Source organism: Myotis nattereri (genome assembly GCF_964212035.1).
Source record: "Myotis nattereri genome assembly, chromosome: 11".
Classification (NCBI taxonomy): Eukaryota; Metazoa; Chordata; class Mammalia; order Chiroptera; family Vespertilionidae; genus Myotis; species Myotis nattereri.
The window spans coordinates 14,851,751-14,873,920 of NC_138086.1; the positions used below are offsets into that span (position 1 = coordinate 14,851,751).

At 36.6% G+C, this 22,170-nt stretch overlaps 1 protein-coding gene across 1 annotated transcript in view; it reads left to right on the forward strand.

Moving 5' to 3' along the window:
• ING3 (inhibitor of growth family member 3) overlaps window positions 1-15,897 on the forward strand; it is a 31,835-nt gene extending 15,938 nt beyond the window's left edge. Inside the window, exons 5-12 of the mRNA XM_081102558.1 lie at window positions 6,331-6,427; window positions 8,137-8,208; window positions 8,996-9,115; window positions 9,391-9,548; window positions 10,070-10,263; window positions 11,771-11,963; window positions 13,100-13,138; window positions 14,985-15,897. Coding sequence (XP_080958684.1) covers window positions 6,331-6,427; window positions 8,137-8,208; window positions 8,996-9,115; window positions 9,391-9,548; window positions 10,070-10,263; window positions 11,771-11,963; window positions 13,100-13,138; window positions 14,985-15,101 — 990 coding nt within the window. The 3' untranslated portion in view covers window positions 15,102-15,897. The remainder of the gene's footprint in view (window positions 1-6,330; window positions 6,428-8,136; window positions 8,209-8,995; window positions 9,116-9,390; window positions 9,549-10,069; window positions 10,264-11,770; window positions 11,964-13,099; window positions 13,139-14,984) is intronic.
• The last annotated feature ends 6,273 nt before the right edge of the window (window positions 15,898-22,170 follow it).

The window sequence follows — 22,170 nt, forward strand, 5'->3', positions numbered from 1 at the left end:
TGATCTCAGGCCAGGTCTAGGGACCCTACCCGTGCATGAATTTCATGTGCCAGGCCTCTAGTCAACAATAAACATCCAAGTGAACACTTTTACAAATATTAAAGAGAAGTTAAATTCTGCCAGGATTTAACATTTGAGAGCTTAGAATGCTATACTTGAGAGGTGAGTAGATGGTACATAGCGTAAGTGTAAAACTACAGTACTTTTTATTCATAGATCATTCAGCCTGTAGACAGTGGTACTTCTACTGATTCAGTTCTTCATAGTGGGAGAGTATAACTTTCATTCAGCAAGTATTTATAGAACTCCAGCTATAAACAGTTACTGGTGGTAGGTGGGCAGTAATGACACAGTTCATTAATATAAGCAAACTAGTAAATAAAGATTATTTTAGATTTTGCTAAGTGCTAGAAAGGATATAAACATATGGAGAGAGGAAAAAAGAATGCATAACTGGGGGAAGTTGTTAAGAATATATTCAGGATAAATGTAATTTCAAGAAGTGACAATTGAGGTAATACTTGGAAAATGAGAAAGAGCCAGCCATGTGATAAGCTTAAGGAATAACATTTCAGGGAGATGAAGTACCAAGTGCAAAGTCTGAGGTGAAAAAAGGGCAGAATGAACCAGGAAAATGGCCAGTGTGGTTGAAGTATAGTGAGAAAGGAGTGGAACGAGAGGAGGCAGGCAGGAGCCAGCCCATGCAGGGCCAGGCAAGTCAATGGAGCAGTGTGGTTTTTATTCTAAAAGCAATGGGGCCTGTTTTTAATTGGGTTGTTTGTTGTTGTTGTTTTGGTGTTGAGTTTTATAAATTCTCTATAAATTTTGGATATTTGCCCCTTATCAGATGTATCATTGGCGAGTATGTTCTCCCATTCAGTGGGTTGTCTTTTGGGCAAAAGACCTGAATAGACACTTCTTCAGAGAGGACATACAGATGCTAATAGACATATGAAAAGATGCTCAGCATCAATATTCATCAGAGAAATTCAAATTAAAACCACAAGGAGATACCACCTCACACCTGCCAGAATGGCTACCATTAACAAATCAACAAACAAGAGTTGGCGAGGATATGGGGCCCTCATGCGCTGTAGGTGGGAATGCAGATTGGTTCAGCTACTGTGGGAAGCAGTATGGAGTTACCTCAAAAAATTAAAAATGGAACTGTCTTATGACCCAGCGATACCATTCTTAGGAATTTATCTGAAGAAACCAGAAACACTAATTCGAAAGAATATATGTCCCCCTATGTTCATTGCAGCATTATTTACAAAAGCCAAAATTAAGTGCCCATTAGTAGATAAGTGCTGGTGCTGACTGGCAGACCCTAAGTGACAGATGAGTAATTACTCCCACACATGTTTTTTGTGAAAGAGAGGGCTAAGGGACTGCTTGGCTTGAGAAACCAAAGCCCTGTTTGCCTGCCTCTTCAGGCTTTTATTGTAACAACAGCTTGAACTAAAATTAACTATTAGATACTATCAGTAAGGTAAGCATCCTTGAGAAGACACATGCATCTGCAGTGTCCTTTAAGCAAGGACATCTAAAGAGTAAATGTGAACATTCCAGTAAAACACCCAGGGGCTCAGACTTGTTTGGAAAAGTCAAGGCAGGGTCTACCGACTTTTGGCAAGGTCCCCTAGAGGCCTCCAACCTTTTGGAGATTCCTCCTTACAGACTTTCCAACCAAGACCCGTGCTTCCCCACGGATAAGGGGATAAAAAAGCTGTGATACATTTACTCTGCCATAAAAGGAAGAAAATTTTACCCTTTGCAACAACATGGAAGGACCTAGAGAACATCATGCTAAGTGAAATAAGCCAGTCAGAGAAAGACAAGTGTCATAGGATTCCACTCATGGAATTTAATGAACAAACTGAACTACCAAGCAAAATAGAGACAAACTCATAGATAGAGACCAAGCAAATGGCTCTAGTGCTGGGGGTCAGGGGGAGGGGGTAATGTGAGTCAAAGAGAAAAAAAAAAGAGGTAAGAGAACTCATGGACATGGACAACAGTGTGGTGATTGGGAGGGGAAGAGGGGGTGGAGGAGGAAGAGGTCATAGAGGGGATAAATGGTGATGGAAAATTTTTTAAAAATTAAAAGCAATGGGAAGTCAATGAAGGATTCTAACCAGAGGAGTGAACTATACCTTAGAGAAGATTGATATATGCTTTGCTTAAACACATTTTATGGCAACTTTAAGTAAGCATGTATTATTTTGACAGATTTTAAGCTATAACAATTTAGTATATAATCGTGTTTGATTTTGCCCATCAATGTTTTATTATAGCATAATATTTCATTGCATTATTTTTCATTGAAATATTTTGTTTACTTTTAAAATCAGTGGTAAACTTTTTATTCCTATGACCTGCACTGTATATTTATTAAAAAAAGAAACTGGACTGCCTAAATATCAGCAAATAAAAAATATATGGAATTAGGGTTCAATATAACTAAAACTGTCAATGTCTTTTAGTGAAATTTGACAGAAAAAATATCTATCTTCTATTGCAATAATTTCCTTCTAGAATCTTGATACTCATAATCATTATACAATTGTTTGTGTTCCTCAGCCAGATATCACTGTCAGGGCTGCATTAGATTGCAGTACCTAATAAAGTTCATTTATGTATACTCTGATAAAATTTGAGCTTTTAGTTAATGCTTGAATGATTTTAGCAGTCGGTTACAGTGCCCACTACCCTTGAACTTGTTCTTTTTTATATCCTCGCCTATTCCTGAGATGATCATATTTCAGGCCCACATTTTACCTATAAATTTAAGAATTCTTCATCTGATACTCTAATGAATGAAATATATGTTTGACCTTTTGATTTGTCTCTTATCTTTACTGTCTTTTAGGAAGATGATTAGATGTAGTTTATGTGCTAAGGCCTCAAGTATTTGATTCAGCCTAAAGATGGATCAAATTTTCATCTCGTTTAAATATAATTCAGAGATGGAAAGAATGATTTTCATGACTTATCAGAGAAATAATTTGCCATCATGGTTCCTTTTTCTTCACCAATTTATCCTTATTCACTATTACCTGAGCTTTTCATGGATAAAAATTTATCTCTTCTTGCCATGGGTTTCAACTTAGGGACTGAGTGCTCATTTTGAAAGGGAAAGCTAGGCATCTAAATTTTAGAATTTGACCGTATTGGGACCCATTAATCATGTAGAAACTTTTACAAAGCTATATGTAGTTAGTTTGGTTTGGGTCCTCAGGGACATATGAAAATTTGAATATTAGAACACTGGGAGAGTCGAAAGAGAATAAAGGATTACAACTATGGAAGAATGTTAAAGAGTGAATGAGGATTTCTTGTTTCATGCAGAGGGGCCAGCTGTGACTTAAACATCTTTATGATCATGAATATGTTAAATAATGTTGAGAGAATTTCCTTTGTCTCTAAAGAGGTCAGAAAAAGGATAATAGATTTAAACTTAAAGCACTGATGATTGGTGTTATAGGATATGTTTTTTGGCTTTAAGGAAACTTATTGCTAGCATTTGTTGACATTAAGTGGGGAACAACGCAATAATTGGAGTCTAGTCAGCTTTGTGTTAGTAATCTATGGTCATTTGAATCAGTACCCTCTTTACTGCTGTAAATCCGTCTTGTGGGGTTAGAGGTGTGTGCAAGGGTGGCGTAACTTAGGTTCTTGCTTTGTCCGTAAACTGTGGGGCCATTATGATCTGTTAGAATAGATGCTTTAATCATTCAGAATCATGTAGGTAGAGGGAAAGCACTTTATAGAGTACAGTCAAGTTCAATTAAGCTCTTGCTAGGGCTGCTTAATACTAAGTATCCTGGTGCTTTATAGCTTAAATTAAATATTGTGAGCAGCTTTATTGTGAGCACTTATAATTTGATTTAGTAGGAATGGTTAAGCTAAGAAAATCCTCACTAACTAATAATTGCTAATAAGTAAATAACTAATAAATGAATTTGTAATCTTTTTTACATACCAGGAGGTGGGAGCTGTTTTATGAAGTTGCCCACCACAGTGTAGTTAAGGCTTTTCTGTGTTTGTTTATTTTAGTTATGAATTTGGATTTTGGAGTTATTAATTCTTTGGGTTCCATTGCTTTTTTTTTGGACTATCTAGTATTGGAAATTCTCATCATTATTTTCCATGCTTTCAGGCATAATAAGCCTTATCAGCACGGTCTTTCGTTAGTAAAGCAATCTTACCTGCAGGGATGGAGTGAGTTAGGTGTGTGATGTCTTCCTCTCCCCCTATCCCACTCTCCCAACAGAGACTCCGGCGCTCTTCCTCTCTATACCATATACACCTGCTACAGGCCACACCATACTTTACTTTCTTTTTCTCTAAGAATACTATTTGTCTTCCTGTCTCTCTGCTTTCTAATTATTACTCCCTTTTCTGTCTATTTGAATGCCACCCACTCTTCACTAACATTCATACTTCCTTTGTATCTATCCTGCCCAATGGTTTATTTTTTTGGGTACTACTTCTGACCCTTTTTCAGCTGTTGCTTATTTGTTAGATCTAGAATAAAGATAAATTTCAAAACTTTATTATATTAAAAATATTATATAAATATTGATTTGTTAGCTACATTCTAATTATTATGAAGATGGATTCTCTCATACGTCATGTATCCTCCAAGTAGCCCAGTGCTAAGCACATAATAAGAACTCAGTATTTATTAGTAGTATAATTGTAGGTAGGAAAAGTGGTGGATTAAGTGGTCTTGGAATTTAAATATGAGTATTTTTTTCTGATTTCCCTTGAGATTAAATTTTGACAATGTCAAATATATTCTTGAATAACTGAGGTCTGTGTTCACACTTTATTTTTTGAAAGGATGCTCAATCACCTGCAGGTTCTTTGAATAGGAGCAAGTGTCCATAATATGTGACCTTATAGGATTTTAAGTATTGTAATTACAACCAAGCTCTGAAAAATAACTTGTGTGTGAAGATGGAGGGACAGTTGGGCTTTAAATTACTGAAAAATCGCAAACCAACACCCCAGTGGTTGCTGTTTTAATATACAAAATACAAATAATAAGATAATATTCCTATTTTTTCAAATGGAATTATATTACTCTGAGTTAAAAAACAACAACAGTTGGCTTCTGCATATACAAGTTCAGAGGACAGTGTTAAGCATAAATGGTGAAACACAATTTATTACATATAGATCAGCGTTAAATCTCATTTCTGTAATACAGGAACTATTGGCTTAATCCCTATGAGCCTCAGTTTCTTCTTATGAAGTAGAAACAATTATAGTGTATCTCAAAAGGTTAGAGGGAGGGCTAGAAAAGATAGACCATCTAATGCATCAAGCACTTTACCTGGTATCTAACACACAAATTGTCTCCTACTCCCCCCCCCCACCCCCTTATTTTAGATATACATTACTTAATTGAAATTCTTAAAGTTTTTGTTCTTGTAAGGTACCAGAGGCATTTTGATATTTGTAAGAAAGTTACTAATTATAACAGTGATCCTGTGGGAAATTAGAGTTTGAAAAAGAGGTTGTCAATAATGCAACATGAATATTTTTTCAAAGAATTTGATTTTTTTCTTTCACTTCAAAGTAGTACATTTGAAAAAATACTAAGCTTAAAAAATAAATGAAGACTTGTTGCTAGTTTGAGGTATCATATAATTTTCTGAAATTAGTCAAAAGATCTCTAGGTGAATGAGAAAATAAAATTTGCCACCTTTACAAGGGCAGTAGTTTTATAGTAAAACTATTTTAACCGGGCTCTTTGAGGAATGCAGTTTTCTGGCTAAAAATTCCTTTTGTTTCAACCCTTTACATAAATGTCTTACTTTCCTGCCTTAGAGAAATATATGTATAGAATATCATAGCTTTTTTGTTTGTAGACTGAGGGTCTTTCATTGCTCATTCTAAATAACAACGATGTGGTATGGCCGTGTGGACGGCCTTGTTCTGAGTAGGGTCAGATCAGGCTAAAAGTAACCCAGGGCATGTACTATGAAAAGTTACCAGCCCTCCTGCACCTCCCCCCCTCCCCCCAAATCCCTAATATCATTGTTGCTTTCGTTTTATATACCACTTTTTTTCAGACATTTTCTAACAAATTGCAATTCTGCTTTCTTAAAACTGAAAATTTATTAAAGGAGACTTCGGAGATTATTTAGTCAGCATCTTCATTTTATAGATGAATAACCTGAAGTATAGGTCAATCGATCTGCTCAAGGATGCAAAACAGAATCATTAACAGAAATAAAGATGTAGGTTTCCTCATTAAACTGACACTTTAATAGTGTCCCAAATGTTGGTGGTTATCTTTGTTCTTCTTTGAAACAGGTAGATCGACACTTGAGAAAGCTGGATCAGGAACTCGCTAAGTTTAAAATGGAGCTGGAAGCTGATAATGCTGGAATTACAGAAATATTAGAGAGGCGTAAGTAAAATTTACGTTTCCCATCCATGTTGGATAGTATGTGCACAAGTCACTGAGGAGAACTGGGCCCACGGAGACTCAGATCCTGCGCTCGGTGGATGGTGGCAACCAGGCCGGAGAGCTTGGGCCTTGGCAGTTGAAACTGTTTGGGTCATGGAAACGGAGAGAGAGAACATAGAATATTCTCACTGGCTATGAAAATAAAATGTGAAGTCATTCCACTTTTAATATGCATATATGCTAGTAAGCTGAATGGTAAGAGCAGAGAGTTAAAGAAAAATAACCATCTAGAAACAAGTCAACCATTTGTCATGAAATGTATTGACTTTGCCCTGCCCGCTTAGCCTTTGTATAAATTGTAAGCTTTGAAGAAGGTTATTATTTCTCCTTAAGAATCGTTTTAAGGCTTTTCCTCAACTGTGTTAATAAGAAAAATTTTAATAGGCTCCATAGTCCTGTCTCTTTCCTCTAAATTTTCTTGGATCAGCGAGAAGCCATTTTAGTATTTCTTTGCAAGGTTCTCAGCTTGATCTCTTGCTCTGGTTACCCTTATAACTTCTTGGAGACATAAGCTTCATTGTTGTTTTTTTTTTTAACTAATTTAGCATTTATTCCAACCTAAATAGGTGATGTCCATAAAAGCATGTGGTGTGGTGTTAAGCCCAGAGTAGACACCAGCTAAACGTTAGTGAGCCAAATCAGTATTGTGGCTGATTTCTACTAGAATCTAGTTTAAGGCTTCAAACATCTTTTTTACTTGGTGCATTTCAGTGGCAAGAACATGTACATATTTCTACACCCCCCTCCCCCCCGAAAAATTTACTTACAGTGTTAAGTTATGTATCTCTGTTGATATACTCTGTTAATATACTTTTGTTAACTAGAGAAGCAGCCAGCTAGGAATCCATAGCTGTATTCAAAATGGATCCATCAATTTAGATGATCATTTAATTTAGTTGTGATATTTTTATTCCAGGGGAATCCTATCTGATAATAATAAGTATTTTGAGACAAAATAAAATGTCCTTTAGCTGCTTTGATTGTTGTTGTTTTTTGACACACCATAAGAGAAATTCATGCCTATTCAGTATTGCAGGAAGGTTCACAAAGCATCCTCATGAGGACACAGACAAATGAAACTAAATTGGATCAAGATATAGAAACTGAACCACCCTATGCCCTGCCACAATTTCATCTCAAGGGATCACAATAAACACAGAACATTTATTTAAAAGTATTGTAAAGCTTGGCGGTAGATTCTGTGCTTCACTTTTCACAAGCAAAATCCCTTTACTATCTTAGGTCATTTTAGTGATCAAAGAATTTCCTTTTGTACAGTAATGTCCCGTTGCTTAATACTTTAGGATCTCCCATAGAAAAGAGTTATAATATCCATTCATCCACTTATTTGGTACCTACTGTTGTGCATTCCCTTAATTGAAATTAGCATGCCTTGACCTGTTTTGTACTTCAGGTGAATATTGAGAAATGGATTACTTATTGTTTACAGAAAGTATGCAGTTGATTCAGGGTGAAATAGGCAGTGGTGACCTAATATGTTTGACTAAAGTGACACTGGCATATACATCAGGGTTTGCTAGTCCTCTGCTGAGTGAGGGTACATAGTACCTGTAGTTGATTGACATGTAAAGTTCTGTGGTGACAGTTAATGACAGTGAATCTCTCTGTCATTTTTTTTCTTTTTTCAGGATCTTTGGAATTAGATACTCCTTCCCAGCCAGTGAACAATCACCACGCTCATTCACATACTCCAGTGGAAAGTAAGTTTGGTTTATTAGTGCAAATAAAATTTTAAATATAATTAAAAGCTCATATTACCTGTATATTTTTTTATTAGATCTACACAACTGATTGAGACATAAGTATCTTTCCTTTACTTTTCTTTCTTTCATTAGATATATATTTGTCATTGCAATTATTGGCAGACTTCTCTTCTTCACTTGGGAAAAGCATCTTTGATTTGGGAACAGGGATCTGTTTTTCCCTAAAATCCATAGAGGAAGGCTGTATGGTACTAATAGCAGCATATACTTCCTACACACAAATACCTAAGGCAAACAACAAAGTACTCCATGGCGGGCTCTTTGTCTTTTTCATTCTTGCTTCTGCAGTGCTTAGTCTACCGCTTGGCAGAAATAATGTTTCACTTAGTGACTAAGTGAATGGTAAGCCAGTTGGCTTGATGACTGTCTGCATTTTTTGACAAATCAATTTGACATGATAGAAGGGTTGATTGAAAATTTATCTAAATTGTAGATAATGTTTTCAAAACAGAATTTCCCTCATGCTACATGTGAACCCATTGTGCATCAATGAATTAACTTCAGTACTTTCCTACTAAAATTTTTTTAAAATATCTAAGAAGTTTGCTCTTGATAAAACATGTAACATAGAGAGTTCTGTTTGTCCTCTTATAAGAAAACATAATGTTCTGTATATCATGAGGAACTCAGATCATAAAATGTACCAGTTTATAACTAAATGGAAGTATTATGCATAGTCTGTATTTTTCTAAAGTTAAAAAACACATGTATTCTTTATATGCAGAAAGGAAGTATAATCCAACTTCTCACCATACGACAACAGATCATATTCCTGAAAAGAAGTTTAAATCTGAAGCTCTTCTATCTACCCTAACATCCGATGCCTCTAAGGAAAATACACTAGGTAAGTATTCTTAAATGTGATTGGTTGCTTTTGCTTGTTCATGTTAAAATAAGGGAAAATTAAAGCACTCAGGATTAATGAATATACAGATTCTTTACCTGGTTAATTTCTACATAAGGAGAAAGAAGAAAAAGGAAAAATATGACATGAAAATTTTATAGAGACATGAAAATTTTAAATTCATGATTATATCTGTTGTGGGAAATAAAGTATTTTAAACACACTAACATTATGTTCCCTCTGACCATTTCTATTTATTCTTTAATTCTACACAGGTTGTCGAAATAATAATTCTACGGCCTCATCCAACAATGCTTACAATGTGAATTCCTCCCAACCTCTGGCCTCCTATAATATCGGCTCATTATCTTCAGGAACTGGTGCAGGGGCAATTACCATGGCAGCTGCTCAAGCAGTTCAAGCTACAGCTCAGGTAAAAAATGGAAAAGGTGTGGAACAAGGTGTTTCGTTTTGTTCGAAATATTGGCAAATTCTAGTAGAAACAGCTAGGTGTGGACAGGAAGTTTTCTTAATTGCACAGGCTCATGTTTAAGTCATAGTTTTATGATATCTGATATTTTATTTAAAGAAATGAACATGCAGAAATTACTTGATTGATAATGAAAAATAAAAAATAGATTCATACAGTCTCATGCAGACTCCTTCTCACAATAATTGTTCATGATGTCCATGTTCTTGACTATAACCCACAGCACCTGCTAGGACAGTACTTTGTTCTATCTGCCCGTTCCAGGGCGTTCTCTGTAGCCGCAGAACATAGGTTGCCTTGATTTTAAATTCTTTACACAAAATAGCTTAAAATTATAATGATGAAAATGGTTTAAACAAAATAAAGTAGAATTGGTTAAACCAAAGTAATGTAACTACTAATACTTAAGAAAGACAATCTACATATGTATGTATATTAATACTGTCCATTAATGTCCATTCAAGATGAAAGAGGGCCGGAGGACATCAAGTTTAAAAGCCAGTTATGAAGCGTTTAAAAATAATGACTTTCAGCTGGGAAAAGAGTTTTCCATGCCCAGGGAAACAGCTGGCTTTTCATCATCTTCAGCGCTCATGACTACATTGACCCAGAATGCCAGTTCATCAGCAGCAGACTCACGGAGTGGGAGAAAGAGCAAGTAAGTCGTATTGCTACGGGAGCCCTGCCCCTTTACCAGGCGTGCAGCTGGCGGGCATCCCCTGGCTTTCATGTCAAACAGAGGCAGCATATGAGGGGTCAGGATGCTTGGAGAGTTGAAAGGCATGGCATTGTCATTCACACTGCCGTACTTTGAAGAGGTAAAGTCTTTAAAAAGGGTTAAGAGTCTTTAATTTTTCTAGTCTTAAATTGGGTTTATTAATTATTTCTGTTTGCTTTCTTTTATTTGTTAGGATAAACCATTTTATGAAACTTTCTTCATTTATAACCTCTTATTTTAGGCAAATTAATACATAAAATTCAAATTAAATCCTGGGAATTTTTTGTTTTTAAATAAGATTCTTCATTTTGATTAAGAACAACGTGTCTTAATTCTTGGTCTTACTGTCCCCGAAATTGAAATTATGAATATATCCCTAGATTTTGTATATTATACTCTTAGGATGATTGTATTGACTTTAAATATGAAAACAATGGTACTTGGCAATGTCTGTCCTAAGTACCTGCATATGCTAGGTGTTCATACAGAATGAAAGTTCAAATGCTAGGCCAACAGAATTAGTTACCTAATAATTGTATTATAATTTTTTAATGTAGTCTATTTTTGTAAGTCCCTGAAAGAATGATCAATGTAAAATTACCACAAAAGTGCTAAGTATTTTAAAAATGAATTCATCTTAATGACCCAAATTTATTACAACTGCCAGTGATAAATTTTTGTATTTTTACAATTGAATTAGCATGCAGATAATGGTAAGTTACTTGTGAATTTTAAAACTTTTGGTTTCCTGTCCTGCACAGGTAAGTATTCACACATTGGTTGATGATCATGATCATTTTTACCAAATGCTTTTTTTTTAAATATGGGTTTTTTTTTATATTTTAGAGAGAAAGAGAGAGAGAAACATCGATGAGAGAGAAACATTGATCGGCTGCCTCCTGCATATCCCATACTGGGGATCAAGCCTGCAACCCAGACATGTGCCTGACCAGGAATCGAATCAGTGACCTTTTGGTGCTTGGGAGGACACTCAACCACTGGGCCACACTGGCCAGGCTCACCAAATGCTTTTGTATACATCTTGGTATTTTAGATTTTGATGAAGACTATTCAGTGTGCTTAAAAATACAAAGAATATCTGTAAGGGATCCATAACTAATACTAATTCTTAAAGATACTGCCTACAATTTAAGTCAATAGTAAATAGTAACTGATTAAAAAATTACTTTAAAAACTCTAATATTTTGAAAAAAATTTACTTTTGAATATCTTTATTCTCCAGATAGCAAAAAATTTTAAAGAAAAATAAATCATTATGAAACATGTTGCTCTTTGTTGTTCTAAATGATTATGCTTTTAAAACTATCATATTACTTTAATTTGATCTTAAACATTAATTTATATGTTTGATTTCATACCACTTTTATTTAGTAGTTATTCTCAGGTAACTTCTGGATTCTGAGCAAATAAATGCTGTTTTTTTCAGAAACAACAATAAGTCTTCAAGCCAGCAGTCATCCTCTTCCTCCTCCTCCTCTTCCTTGTCATCGTGTTCTTCATCATCAACTGTTGTACAAGAAATCTCTCAACAAACAACAGTAGTACCAGAATCCGATTCAAATAGTCAGGTCGATTGGACTTATGACCCAAATGAACCACGATATTGCATCTGTAATCAGGTAAAAGTCTGGCATGTGTCTATAAAAGCATAATCTGAACAAACTAGGAAAAAACAATTTCATTTTTTTTTCAAGTGCTATTTTTACTCCAGTTAAAATACCCTTGCTTTTTTTATACATATACAATTTTCTCTGGCTTTTTATAAAAATGACGTTTGTTGTAAATACAAAGAGTATAAAGAAACATAAGTTATCCATAATCTCAGCCCTCAGATATAACCTGTAATTAAACATTTTTTGTACCACTTCTACATATCCCACGTGCATATTGTCTTAGTCTGTTCGTGTTGCCACAATAGTATATACCACAGGCTGCGTGGTTTAAAGAACAGAACTCTATTCCTCACAGTTCTGGAGACTGGGTAGTCCAAGATGAAGGTGCTGACTGATTTCATTCCTGGGTTAAGGAAAGGAAATCTTGTATAAATCTTGGCAAATAAAAGCAGGTTACCTACAAAAGAACAAAATCAGATTCACCCACAATTTCCCCTCCATAACACTAACAATCAGAAGTTGATGAAATATGTATGTAGCACTTTGAGGGAGAAATTTGAGTGTTCCCCAAAAAACTGTCACCCAGAGTAAAGTTATTGTTCATGTCCATAGAATCTGAAAGTGTGCCATCTAGTTGCCTTTTCTGGAAAATTATTCAGTCCATTGAGAACTTCAGTGAATCCAGGAGTTAGGAAGCTGTGCTATAAAGTGCTAGCAGTGTACCGCAAAAAGGAAAATGAGAAAGGACATATAATACGTAATGAGTTTAGAAGTTTCAATGAAATGGACTATTGACTGCTAAAATGTAGATGACCTAATGTGACCCAAGAAAAAATTAAAACCGAAGCAGGTAAGTAACCAAAAAAGAAACTTAAGGTCTTTAATAAAGGAACCATCCACAGAGATGACTCCCACAGAGCAGGTGCTTTCAGACTTTCAAAGGGCATACAATTTCTGTGTGTCTCCCCCTCCGCCTCCATAAAGTCTTTTGGAAAAATTAGGTAAATGTATAAATCTATGTACCCTGTTTCTTAATGCAAGTGTATATTCAGTGTATTTTCATTGTCTAATAGTATCATAAACAGTTAATTTGGATTTAGATGCTTGTTCTATAGTGATAATAAGATTTTTTCTTTAACCAGGTATCCTATGGTGAGATGGTGGGCTGTGATAACCAAGATGTAAGTATCACATTTTTCTATTCAGGAATGAAAAAAATCACATTATTATTTGAATATTTATTGTGTCTTTCAGTGTAAGAAAACAGTTTGCAGTTATGTTAATTATGTCATATTAGTGCTAGAAATATTCCTCTCCAAAATAGGATAGTGTCTCTTAATGTGTTCCCTATTTTACCTTTTAATTTAATTTTATGGTTTTATGCAAATTGTATTTCTCAAAAAGGTGTTACATTGTATGAAAATTAGAAACACCCTCTTCCCCTTTGCTAAAGAATATTGTGTTTGCTAGAATTCAATTCACTTATCACAGTGAAGAATTGGAACGTGAAAACAATACATTTTTTCAAGAAGCATGGTGCTTAGGTGAAGGGTGGGGATGTTGAGCATCTAATGTGAGATTATTTCCTCCCATTAGTGTAGTATGTCCTATTGTACTCTGCAGGTGTCAGCTGATATAAAAAAATCACTTATATTAAAAAAAGGGGGGTCTTAAAATTGCTCTTCTTTTGAAAGCTTACTTTTGATTAGAGATACTCTTTATTGAATGCTGAGAATATGTTTGTTTAGTAATTTTCACTCCCTCCTTACTTTCATATAACTCTTTTGTCCATCTTTTACTCCAGAGGGGTAACAACTCCGAATTCTATAGAAATCCTACTCAGGAATGTTATGCTAAGAGATTTAAATTTATAAACAGTGTAAAGATTGAGCAGGGTTGGCTAGGTACCTTGAAATTTGGACTTTCTCTGACTTGACAGGGTCCCAAAAATATGTTCGCATAGAAAGAGAAAGACCCTCCTTCCACTTCCCTCTTTTGAATCACTTGTGGGCTGCTGGTAATTATTGTAAAACAGTATTGCCCAAGCATTTAAAGAACACCATTGGAAACTGTCTCCTAGGCAGTTAGTGGAAATGACAAATAAGATTGCTGTGATTAACCTATCATATTCTGATCTCTCTCATTCCCAGTTAAGATTTTCTGAATGCTAGGGTTTTCTATGGAAGTGTAGAACTGCCTAATATATTGCAGAGTACAGCACTTTTCCTCTCTGCATATCTAGGAATGGGTTTATCCAAAAGGGAAAGCCAGGGCATTCCTTTATGTCTTTAATTACAAGTAGCTTATTCTACTCCATGTGGGAGCGAATGAAGCTGAATCCTCCTATATAATAAAAGGGTGATATGCAAATTGACCAAACAGCCCAACAACAGTCGTTATGACGTGCACTCACCACCAGGGGGCAGACGCTCAATGCAGGAGCCACCCCCTGGTGGTCAGTGCACTCCCACAGGGTGAGCACTGCTCAGCCAGAAGCCCAGAAGCCCGCCTCTGCGGCAGCGCTAAGGATGTTTGACTCGGGAGTGGGCCTAAGCCGTCGGTCAGACCTCCCCTGAGGGCTGTTGGACTGCGAGAGGGTGCAGGCCAGGCTGAGGGACCACCTCCCCCCCCCCCCCCCAGTGCACGAATCTCATGCACCAGGCCTCTAGTATTAAATAAAATCTTTAAAATAAATTTCTTTTTACATAAGAGACCCATCTCACTTCTTATCTTTAAAGTTGGTATCAACTTACTCTCCAAGAAAATGAAAATTAGTAAATTTTAGTTCATTATTTAGAATTATGGAAATAGATTACATGAATCTCAGTTAACAAAGGTACATAATTTCTCTGTGCCTCCATTGCCTCATCTCCGAAGCTTATCAGTTGGACCGTGTTGTTTATAAATCAGCTCCTAGATCTAAACATTATGTTTCCATTAATCTAATATTTGGTGTAGTGGACATATTTTAATATACTCCCTAATCTTTAGAAGAACTAAAAACTTCTTTGCAATTTTGCTTTCTAGTGCCCTATAGAATGGTTCCATTATGGATGCGTTGGGTTGACAGAAGCACCAAAAGGAAAATGGTACTGTCCACAGTGTACTGCTGCCATGAAGAGAAGAGGCAGTCGGCACAAATAAAGATGGTCATTTCATTTGAGAAAGAGTAAGACTTCAACTAAACATTTTATATAGGACTTTAAAAGAGAAGAAAAGAGAAAGAAGATACAGTGCATTTCCAGGCAACCACTTAAAGGATTTACATAGGCAATCCTGTAAGATCTTGAACTTGAATTTTATGGGTTGTATTTTAATAATGTAAGTAAATTATTTATGCACTCCTGGTGTGCTATGAATATTATTCCAGTTAGCCTTGGATTCTTTCAGTGGCCAACATATGCAGACATTTGTACTCCTCAGCCGTTTTCACAAAGTAATGGGCATTCTATAATTTAGACTTTAAGAATTCCAACGATGAAGGTTTTAAGAAAAGTATTTTATATTCAACAGGTATGTTCTGCTGCATGTACTGCACTCCAGAGCTGTTATGTAATACTGTATATAAATGGTTAAAAAAAAGGTAGTGCTTCTAAAAAGAATTTAAGATAATGGTTTTTTAAATGCCTTTATAATAAGCTTTGTTTCTTTGTGAAACTACATTCAGCAGGCTGAAGGAAGTGGTTCATGTGCTAAAGTGAGCTGGTGTCCTCTAGAGTACCTGGGTACATACACAGAAACTCCTGTAGGTAAAAGCTAACCTGTGCCATTAGTCTTTCTATGTCTACATCCAGACCGAGTGCAGTTCATGAGGGTGGGAGGGGAGGGGCTGAAGGGGAAAGGGTATTAAAGTGATACATTTTTATACCAAATGTGTTTATTTTTTTGTGCAAGTAATCCTTAAAATTGGAATTGTATTAGGTGTTAAAATAAAGTTTTTAAAAAATTACTTGTATTTATACTTTACACACTTAATGAAAATTTCTCAATTCTAATTAAATTCCAATTTTCATAATCTAAGGACTGAGGCCCAGGACACAGAAAGCTGTTTAATCTGTGATTTCTTTAATAATGCTTAGAATTTGTGATGTGAAAATAAGGGAAAGACATTTTTAATGTAAATTTGAAATGCAGATGTATTTTTTTAGATCATCTCTCTGACTTTTCCTTCAATTGGAAGGACATGAAAGAAGTCTAATTACAGCAGGTAAAATGAAAATAATGGTTATAGATATTTGACTTAAGGCAGTGTGGCCAATTTAAGTAAAGCGACCCCTGGATTGGAGCTTAAAATTCAGTTCTGTTTTTTTATTTCACCATATACTAGTATGACAGTTAATTCAATTTTTTAATCACTCTGGGCCTTACTAAACCAGGGTGATGCTAGCTGTAGGAAGTCTCTAAAGCACTTCTATGGTTTTATTCTATAGGTGCTATTTAAATTATAAATTTTGCATACTATTGAGTCTGGTCAGTAGAAAAATCCTTAAAGCTTTTAAAATATTTATTATGTCATATTTTTTATATCAAAACGTACTGGGTACATCAGATTTTTACTTTAATGAAAACTACTTATGAGCCTCTTAGAACTTACTCAGAAAACTGTGACGTCTATGCAATGCTACCCAAAAGGTTTGGGTTAGATAGGGGATTTCAGAGTTCTCTTCCAGCTTCCCAGTGCCACAGCTCTGAGCTGCTGCAGTCTGTTTTATAACTGGACAGCCCATAAAGCTAAGTTAGGTTCATTTGTGGGTTACCATGACTTCATAGTATCACTAGTATCACAATTTGGTGGTACTCAATATTTCATGGAAATTTTATAAATCTTTAAGAAATAATATATAACGTAGTATTCAATTAGCTTATCAGCATGTTGCCTGGAGATGCTTAGTGTTATTGTTTAATGTTCTAATTAAATGTAATGATTTTCCCAAACTTATTTGTATTATAGGAATTGGTCAAAGGATAAAGCCTTATATTCAGCCTTATTTTCAGAGAAAGTTCCTTGTCAGAGTCAGGAACATCCCTACTTCCAGCTGCTACAGCCCTTTTCAGTATGTGAATTCCACTGCTTCCCAAATCACTCCGAAAACATTTTGACAAATCTTCAACTCAAACATTGACTATTTTGTGAAGTGTGTATAAAGAAGTAAACCAAAACTTTGTGCAGTTATTTAATAATGGGTAGAACCTGTTAATATCTCAGATAGCCAGACATGGAACTACCTCATCAAAAATAATGTGGCCAACTATTAGTGTTTGTTGTGACATTGACAAGGGGTATGATGAGCATTTTTGGTATTATCAAATACACATTCAAAAATCTTTGTTGTGTACAAAACTCATGTAACAATTGGTGGCATAAAAAAAATACAAATGTGGGTTCACAGTTTATAGGTGGGGAAAATTGAGGCCTTACTGCTGTGGAGTGTATATTAAAATGTTCATGGTAACACACTTGAAGCAATAAATGGCTTAATTAAATGCCTAAATAAAGCTGAGTGTTTGATAAACATACAATCATTCTTTTTAAGGGCAGTTAAATTTTTTTGCTCTTTTCTCCTTTAAAGCAAATTGTACCTATTTTAGATTTTAGCAACCTTAGGCTAATACAGCAATAGTGCCCTTTGTCCTTAGACCTCAAAAATGGTCTTCTTGATCTAATGAATTAATTCAACCTTAGAAAAATAAAAGACCACTATACTTGGTTTGGAAGGGGTAAGATACTCTTTGCATGTGTAGACATTATAGAATGTAGACATTCAACTCTCACACGTTTAAAAAGAAATCTTCCAACAAATGGGCTTTAAGAGGAAAGATGTCCTAGAAAATGCTTATAATTTTACAAACATTAAGCACCTAAATGTTGAGAATACAGAAATGCAGGTGTGTGTGTATTTGTGTGTGTTCCTGTGGGAAGTGGGAAGGACAGACATGTCCTCAAACAGTTGTATTTTTTCTTTTTTTAAATATATTTTATTGATTTTTTTTTTAAACAGAGGAAGGGAGAGGAATAGAGTTAGAAACATGGATGAGAGGGAAACATCGATCAGCTGCCTCCTGCACACCCCCTACTGGGGATGTGCCCACAACCAAGGTACATGCCCTTGACTGGAATCGAACCTGGGACCCTTTAGTCCGCAGGCCGATGCTCTACCCACTGAGCCAAACCGGTTAGGGCCAGTTGCGGTATTTTGATACACGCAATAGTGTATGAGTATACAAAGCTCTCTGGGAAGACTGGGAGACTTGACCTAGGAGGTTTCATTTGAACTGATTCCTAAAGATGGATAGTAGAGACGGTTTTCAAAGCAGAAGAGATTGTTCAACAACCACATACATTCTGGGAACTTAAAGTGGTCAGGAATGGGTAGACATGGGGTAGAGAGATGTGTCAGGTCAGGAAACGAAGCCAGCAGCTGGGCAAGAGTCTATTCAGGAAGAACATTTTACACTGTGCCATGGAATTGTTTGTTAATAGGAATAGTAGTGACATTTACTTATTGTTGGCTAAATACATTATATTGTTATTATTTAACAGTTTAATAAAATAGCATTTTTTATGTTTGTATTGATTTTTAGAGAGAGAGGAAAGGAGAAGGAGAGAGAGAAAAATATCCATGTGACAGGGGAACATCGATGGGCTGCCTCCTGCACACCCCCTGCCGGGAATTGAGTCCACAACCCAGGCATGTATCCTGACCAGGAACTGAACCGGCAATCTCTTGGTGCACAGGATGGCACCCAACCAACTGAGCCACATCAGCCAGGGCAGCATTTTTTAAATAAGATGATAAAATCAGCACTGGCCCGTGTGACTCGGTGGAGAGCATCGGCCAGTGCACCAAAGGGTCACAGGTTCCATTCCTGGTCAAGGGCACATACCTGGGTTGCAGGTTTGTTCCTTGGCCCGGTTGGGGCGCATGTGGTAGGCAACCTATTGATGTGTTTCTCTCAAATTGATGTTTTGCTCTCTGTCCTCCCCCCGCCCCCCACCCATCCCCTGCTTTCACACTATGTAAAAATCTAAAAATCAATGGAAAAAACATCCTTGGGTGAGGATTTAAAAAAAAAAAAAAAAAGATTATAAAATAGGCTGACAGTAGTTAATTATCTAAACTTGGAAATATTTTAAAAATTCTATACTTAAGATTAACCTTTTCTCCCATATTTTGAAACACTACAAATTAGAATTGCTAGTCAAGATTTTTAGATTTCCTTTTTAGATGATAAATCTAAAGTATTTAAGCAGATTATGATTTCTGACCCAGGATCTTAATATTCATGATTTGATTCTGCTACAGAGAAGTAAGTTAAAGTTTAAAGTTATGAACTGACTTCAGTATTTTTTTATTGTAATTAAAGTTTGTCATAAAAAAGAGGTATATTCCCTCTGGCCATTTATATTTTAAGGTAGTAAGTCATGTATATCTTATAAGTCAATATCTTAACTAATAAATTATTAGAGACTTCGATATATCAAAATGTTTTTTGAGATTAATTTCTTAATAAATTCTTTAGAGCCATATGATTCAGTTTTTAGTTAAGTCATAGCCCCTTTTTATTTTCTTTACTGATGGCAAAAGAGGCATAATCACTCATTTTCCTGCTGCTTAGTAACAGTTCATAGCCAGTGTGGTGAGTGAGTGTGGGGAATGTGTATGCATGTGTGCATGCTGCTTATTCTCATTCTGTTCCTCATTGCCTACTCTAATGAATAAGAATACAGGCAGTCCTCGGGTTACGTCGGACTCAGCGTATGTTGTTTTGTGGTTATGTCGCCATCTCCCATTTACAGTATTTATAAAAAAAAAAAAGTTCCGTCATTTCGACGTATGTACATAGGTGCTTTATGTTTTTTATTATTTATTTACCACAAGTAAAGGTCAGGAATTGTTATCTTTCTTTTAAATTTTTTTTACTGTTTCACTTCATTACTGCTGTGTATGTGCTCCATGTGAGTGACGTAGGTGCTTATGTAGGTGGGTTCCGACTTACGGCGAAAATCGCCTTACGTCGCGCCGTAGGAACGGATCTCCGACGTAACCCGAGGACCTACAGTAGTTTTCCTGTCCCAGCTGGTTTGGCTCAGTGCATAAAACGTCCTGTGGACTGAAGGGTCCCAGGTTCAATTCCGGTCAAGGGCACATGCTCGGGTTGCAGGCTTGATCCCCAGTAGGGGGTGTGCAGGAGGCAGCCAATCAATGATTCCCTCTCATCGATGTTTCTATCTTTCTCTCCCTTCCTATCTGAAATCAATAAAAGTATATTTGAAAAAGAAAAAAGAATAGTTTTCCTTAGGAAAGTATGTAAGTGCTAGTCTCCAATAATGAACTAATTAAAACATTCTCAAATTTAACATCAGCTGTAGGGAAAAGCAGTGGTCATATTTTAATTCTCTTTGCATGGTTAAATCTACCCCAGGAGAGGGACCCTCCGTGTTGAAAATAAGAACAATTGTAATAGTCACCAAGTTACTTTAAAAAGCTTTCTAGGTCCAATGCAATACAAGGGGCCAGTCAGGAATATTTCCAAGTAACTCCGAGCATAAATATGAGTCAGTTCATTAGAATGATTTACTAATATTATAACTAGTTAGAACGTTTTAGTATGTCTTCCCCATATTCATATCCCTGAAGCACTTTGTATTTATCTTTAATATGACAAAAGACTTTTTTTAATGGGTTTCTCAAGTGTGCCAAAAGATGTTCTCACTTTACCAATTGTTGTCATTTATATATGTTAAAAGACCAGTCCAGTTCTCTTGTTGAAAACAAGAAAAAAATTAAGCTGATATATCAGAGATCATATGTTTTAGATATAGAGGTAATCTTTTGATTTTATGTGGTATACCTGTGACCAGAAGACCTTGTCAAAGAATGTTTCCTTCTTATCACCAAAACTAGAGATCGGATGCACGAAATTCAGTCATGGTTAGGGTCCCTAGGCCTGGCCAGTGATCAGGGCTGATTGGGGCCTTCCAGCTGCCCGCCAGAGCCTCCCTTCCCCAGCTGCTGGCCAGGGCCTTCCTTCATTCCGTGCCGCCCCCTGTTGGTCACACGTCATAGCTAGCAATTGAACTCCTGGTCTCCTGGTTGAACTCCTGAAGGGACAATTTTCATGATAGGCTTTTATAGATTAGCCAAACCAGTGGTTCTCAACCTTGGCTGCACATTAGAAGCACCTGGGAATCTTTTTAAAATCCTGATTTCTGGGCCTCATCCTCCGGAAATTCTGTTTGTTATGGGGCGGGGCCACAACACTAGTAACAAAGAAACAGAATTTCCCGAGGATGAGGCCCAGAAATCAGGATTTTAAAAAGATTCCCAGGTGATTCTAATGTGCAGCCAAGGTTGAGAACCACTGAGCTAAATGAATGCCAGCCTTCATCAGAGTGATAAGACAAAACCTACCCACCTCCCATTCCCCCATCAGATACATTAGTTTCTTAGGAAGCAAATTTAATACTGTCAACATTTCAAAATACCTTTTCTGAAAATAAAAATAGATGACTGAATTGTGATTACATTTCAAAAAGAAACAAGCTAAATTATGTGACTTTCTTGAGCCAATTTTTAAAATGTATTATCATTCCAAGGAATATTGCAGATCTACAGAGAAAACAAATGAGATATCTGTTTGAGTAAAAGAACATAATTTGATACTATGATATGAAAAAAGAAAGCTAAGTTTGTATATTTTTTATGTATCGACTAGAGGCCTGGTGCATGAAAATTCATGCACTGGAGGGGGCGTCCCTCAAACCGGCTTGCTTACAGTCCGGGAGCCCTCAGGGGCGGGAGGCGAGCCGGCCATCAGGGGAAGGCAATGCCCCCATCACATCTCTGCTGCTGTCACTGCCAACAGCACAACCCTCAGCCGGCCCTGGTTACCTGAGCCTCGGGCAGCCCTGGGCAGCTGGGCAGCTGCCATTCGAGGCTTGCCTGAGCCTTGGGCCAGCCCTAAGTGGCTGGGCAGCTGCCATCCAAGGCTTGCCTGCTTCTCCAGCCGGCCCTGGGTAGCTGGGGGGCTGAGGGCGGGTCTGGCCGCACCGTGGGCCTGCCACCCCTGGCAGGACTGAAAGGACTGGAGGACTCCAGTGGGGCTGAGGGGACTGGGCGCTATGATCTTGTGGCTATGGGCGCCGCCATCTTTGTGATGGTGTGATGGTCAATTTGCATATTCTGTGTTTATTAAATAGGATACTAATAAT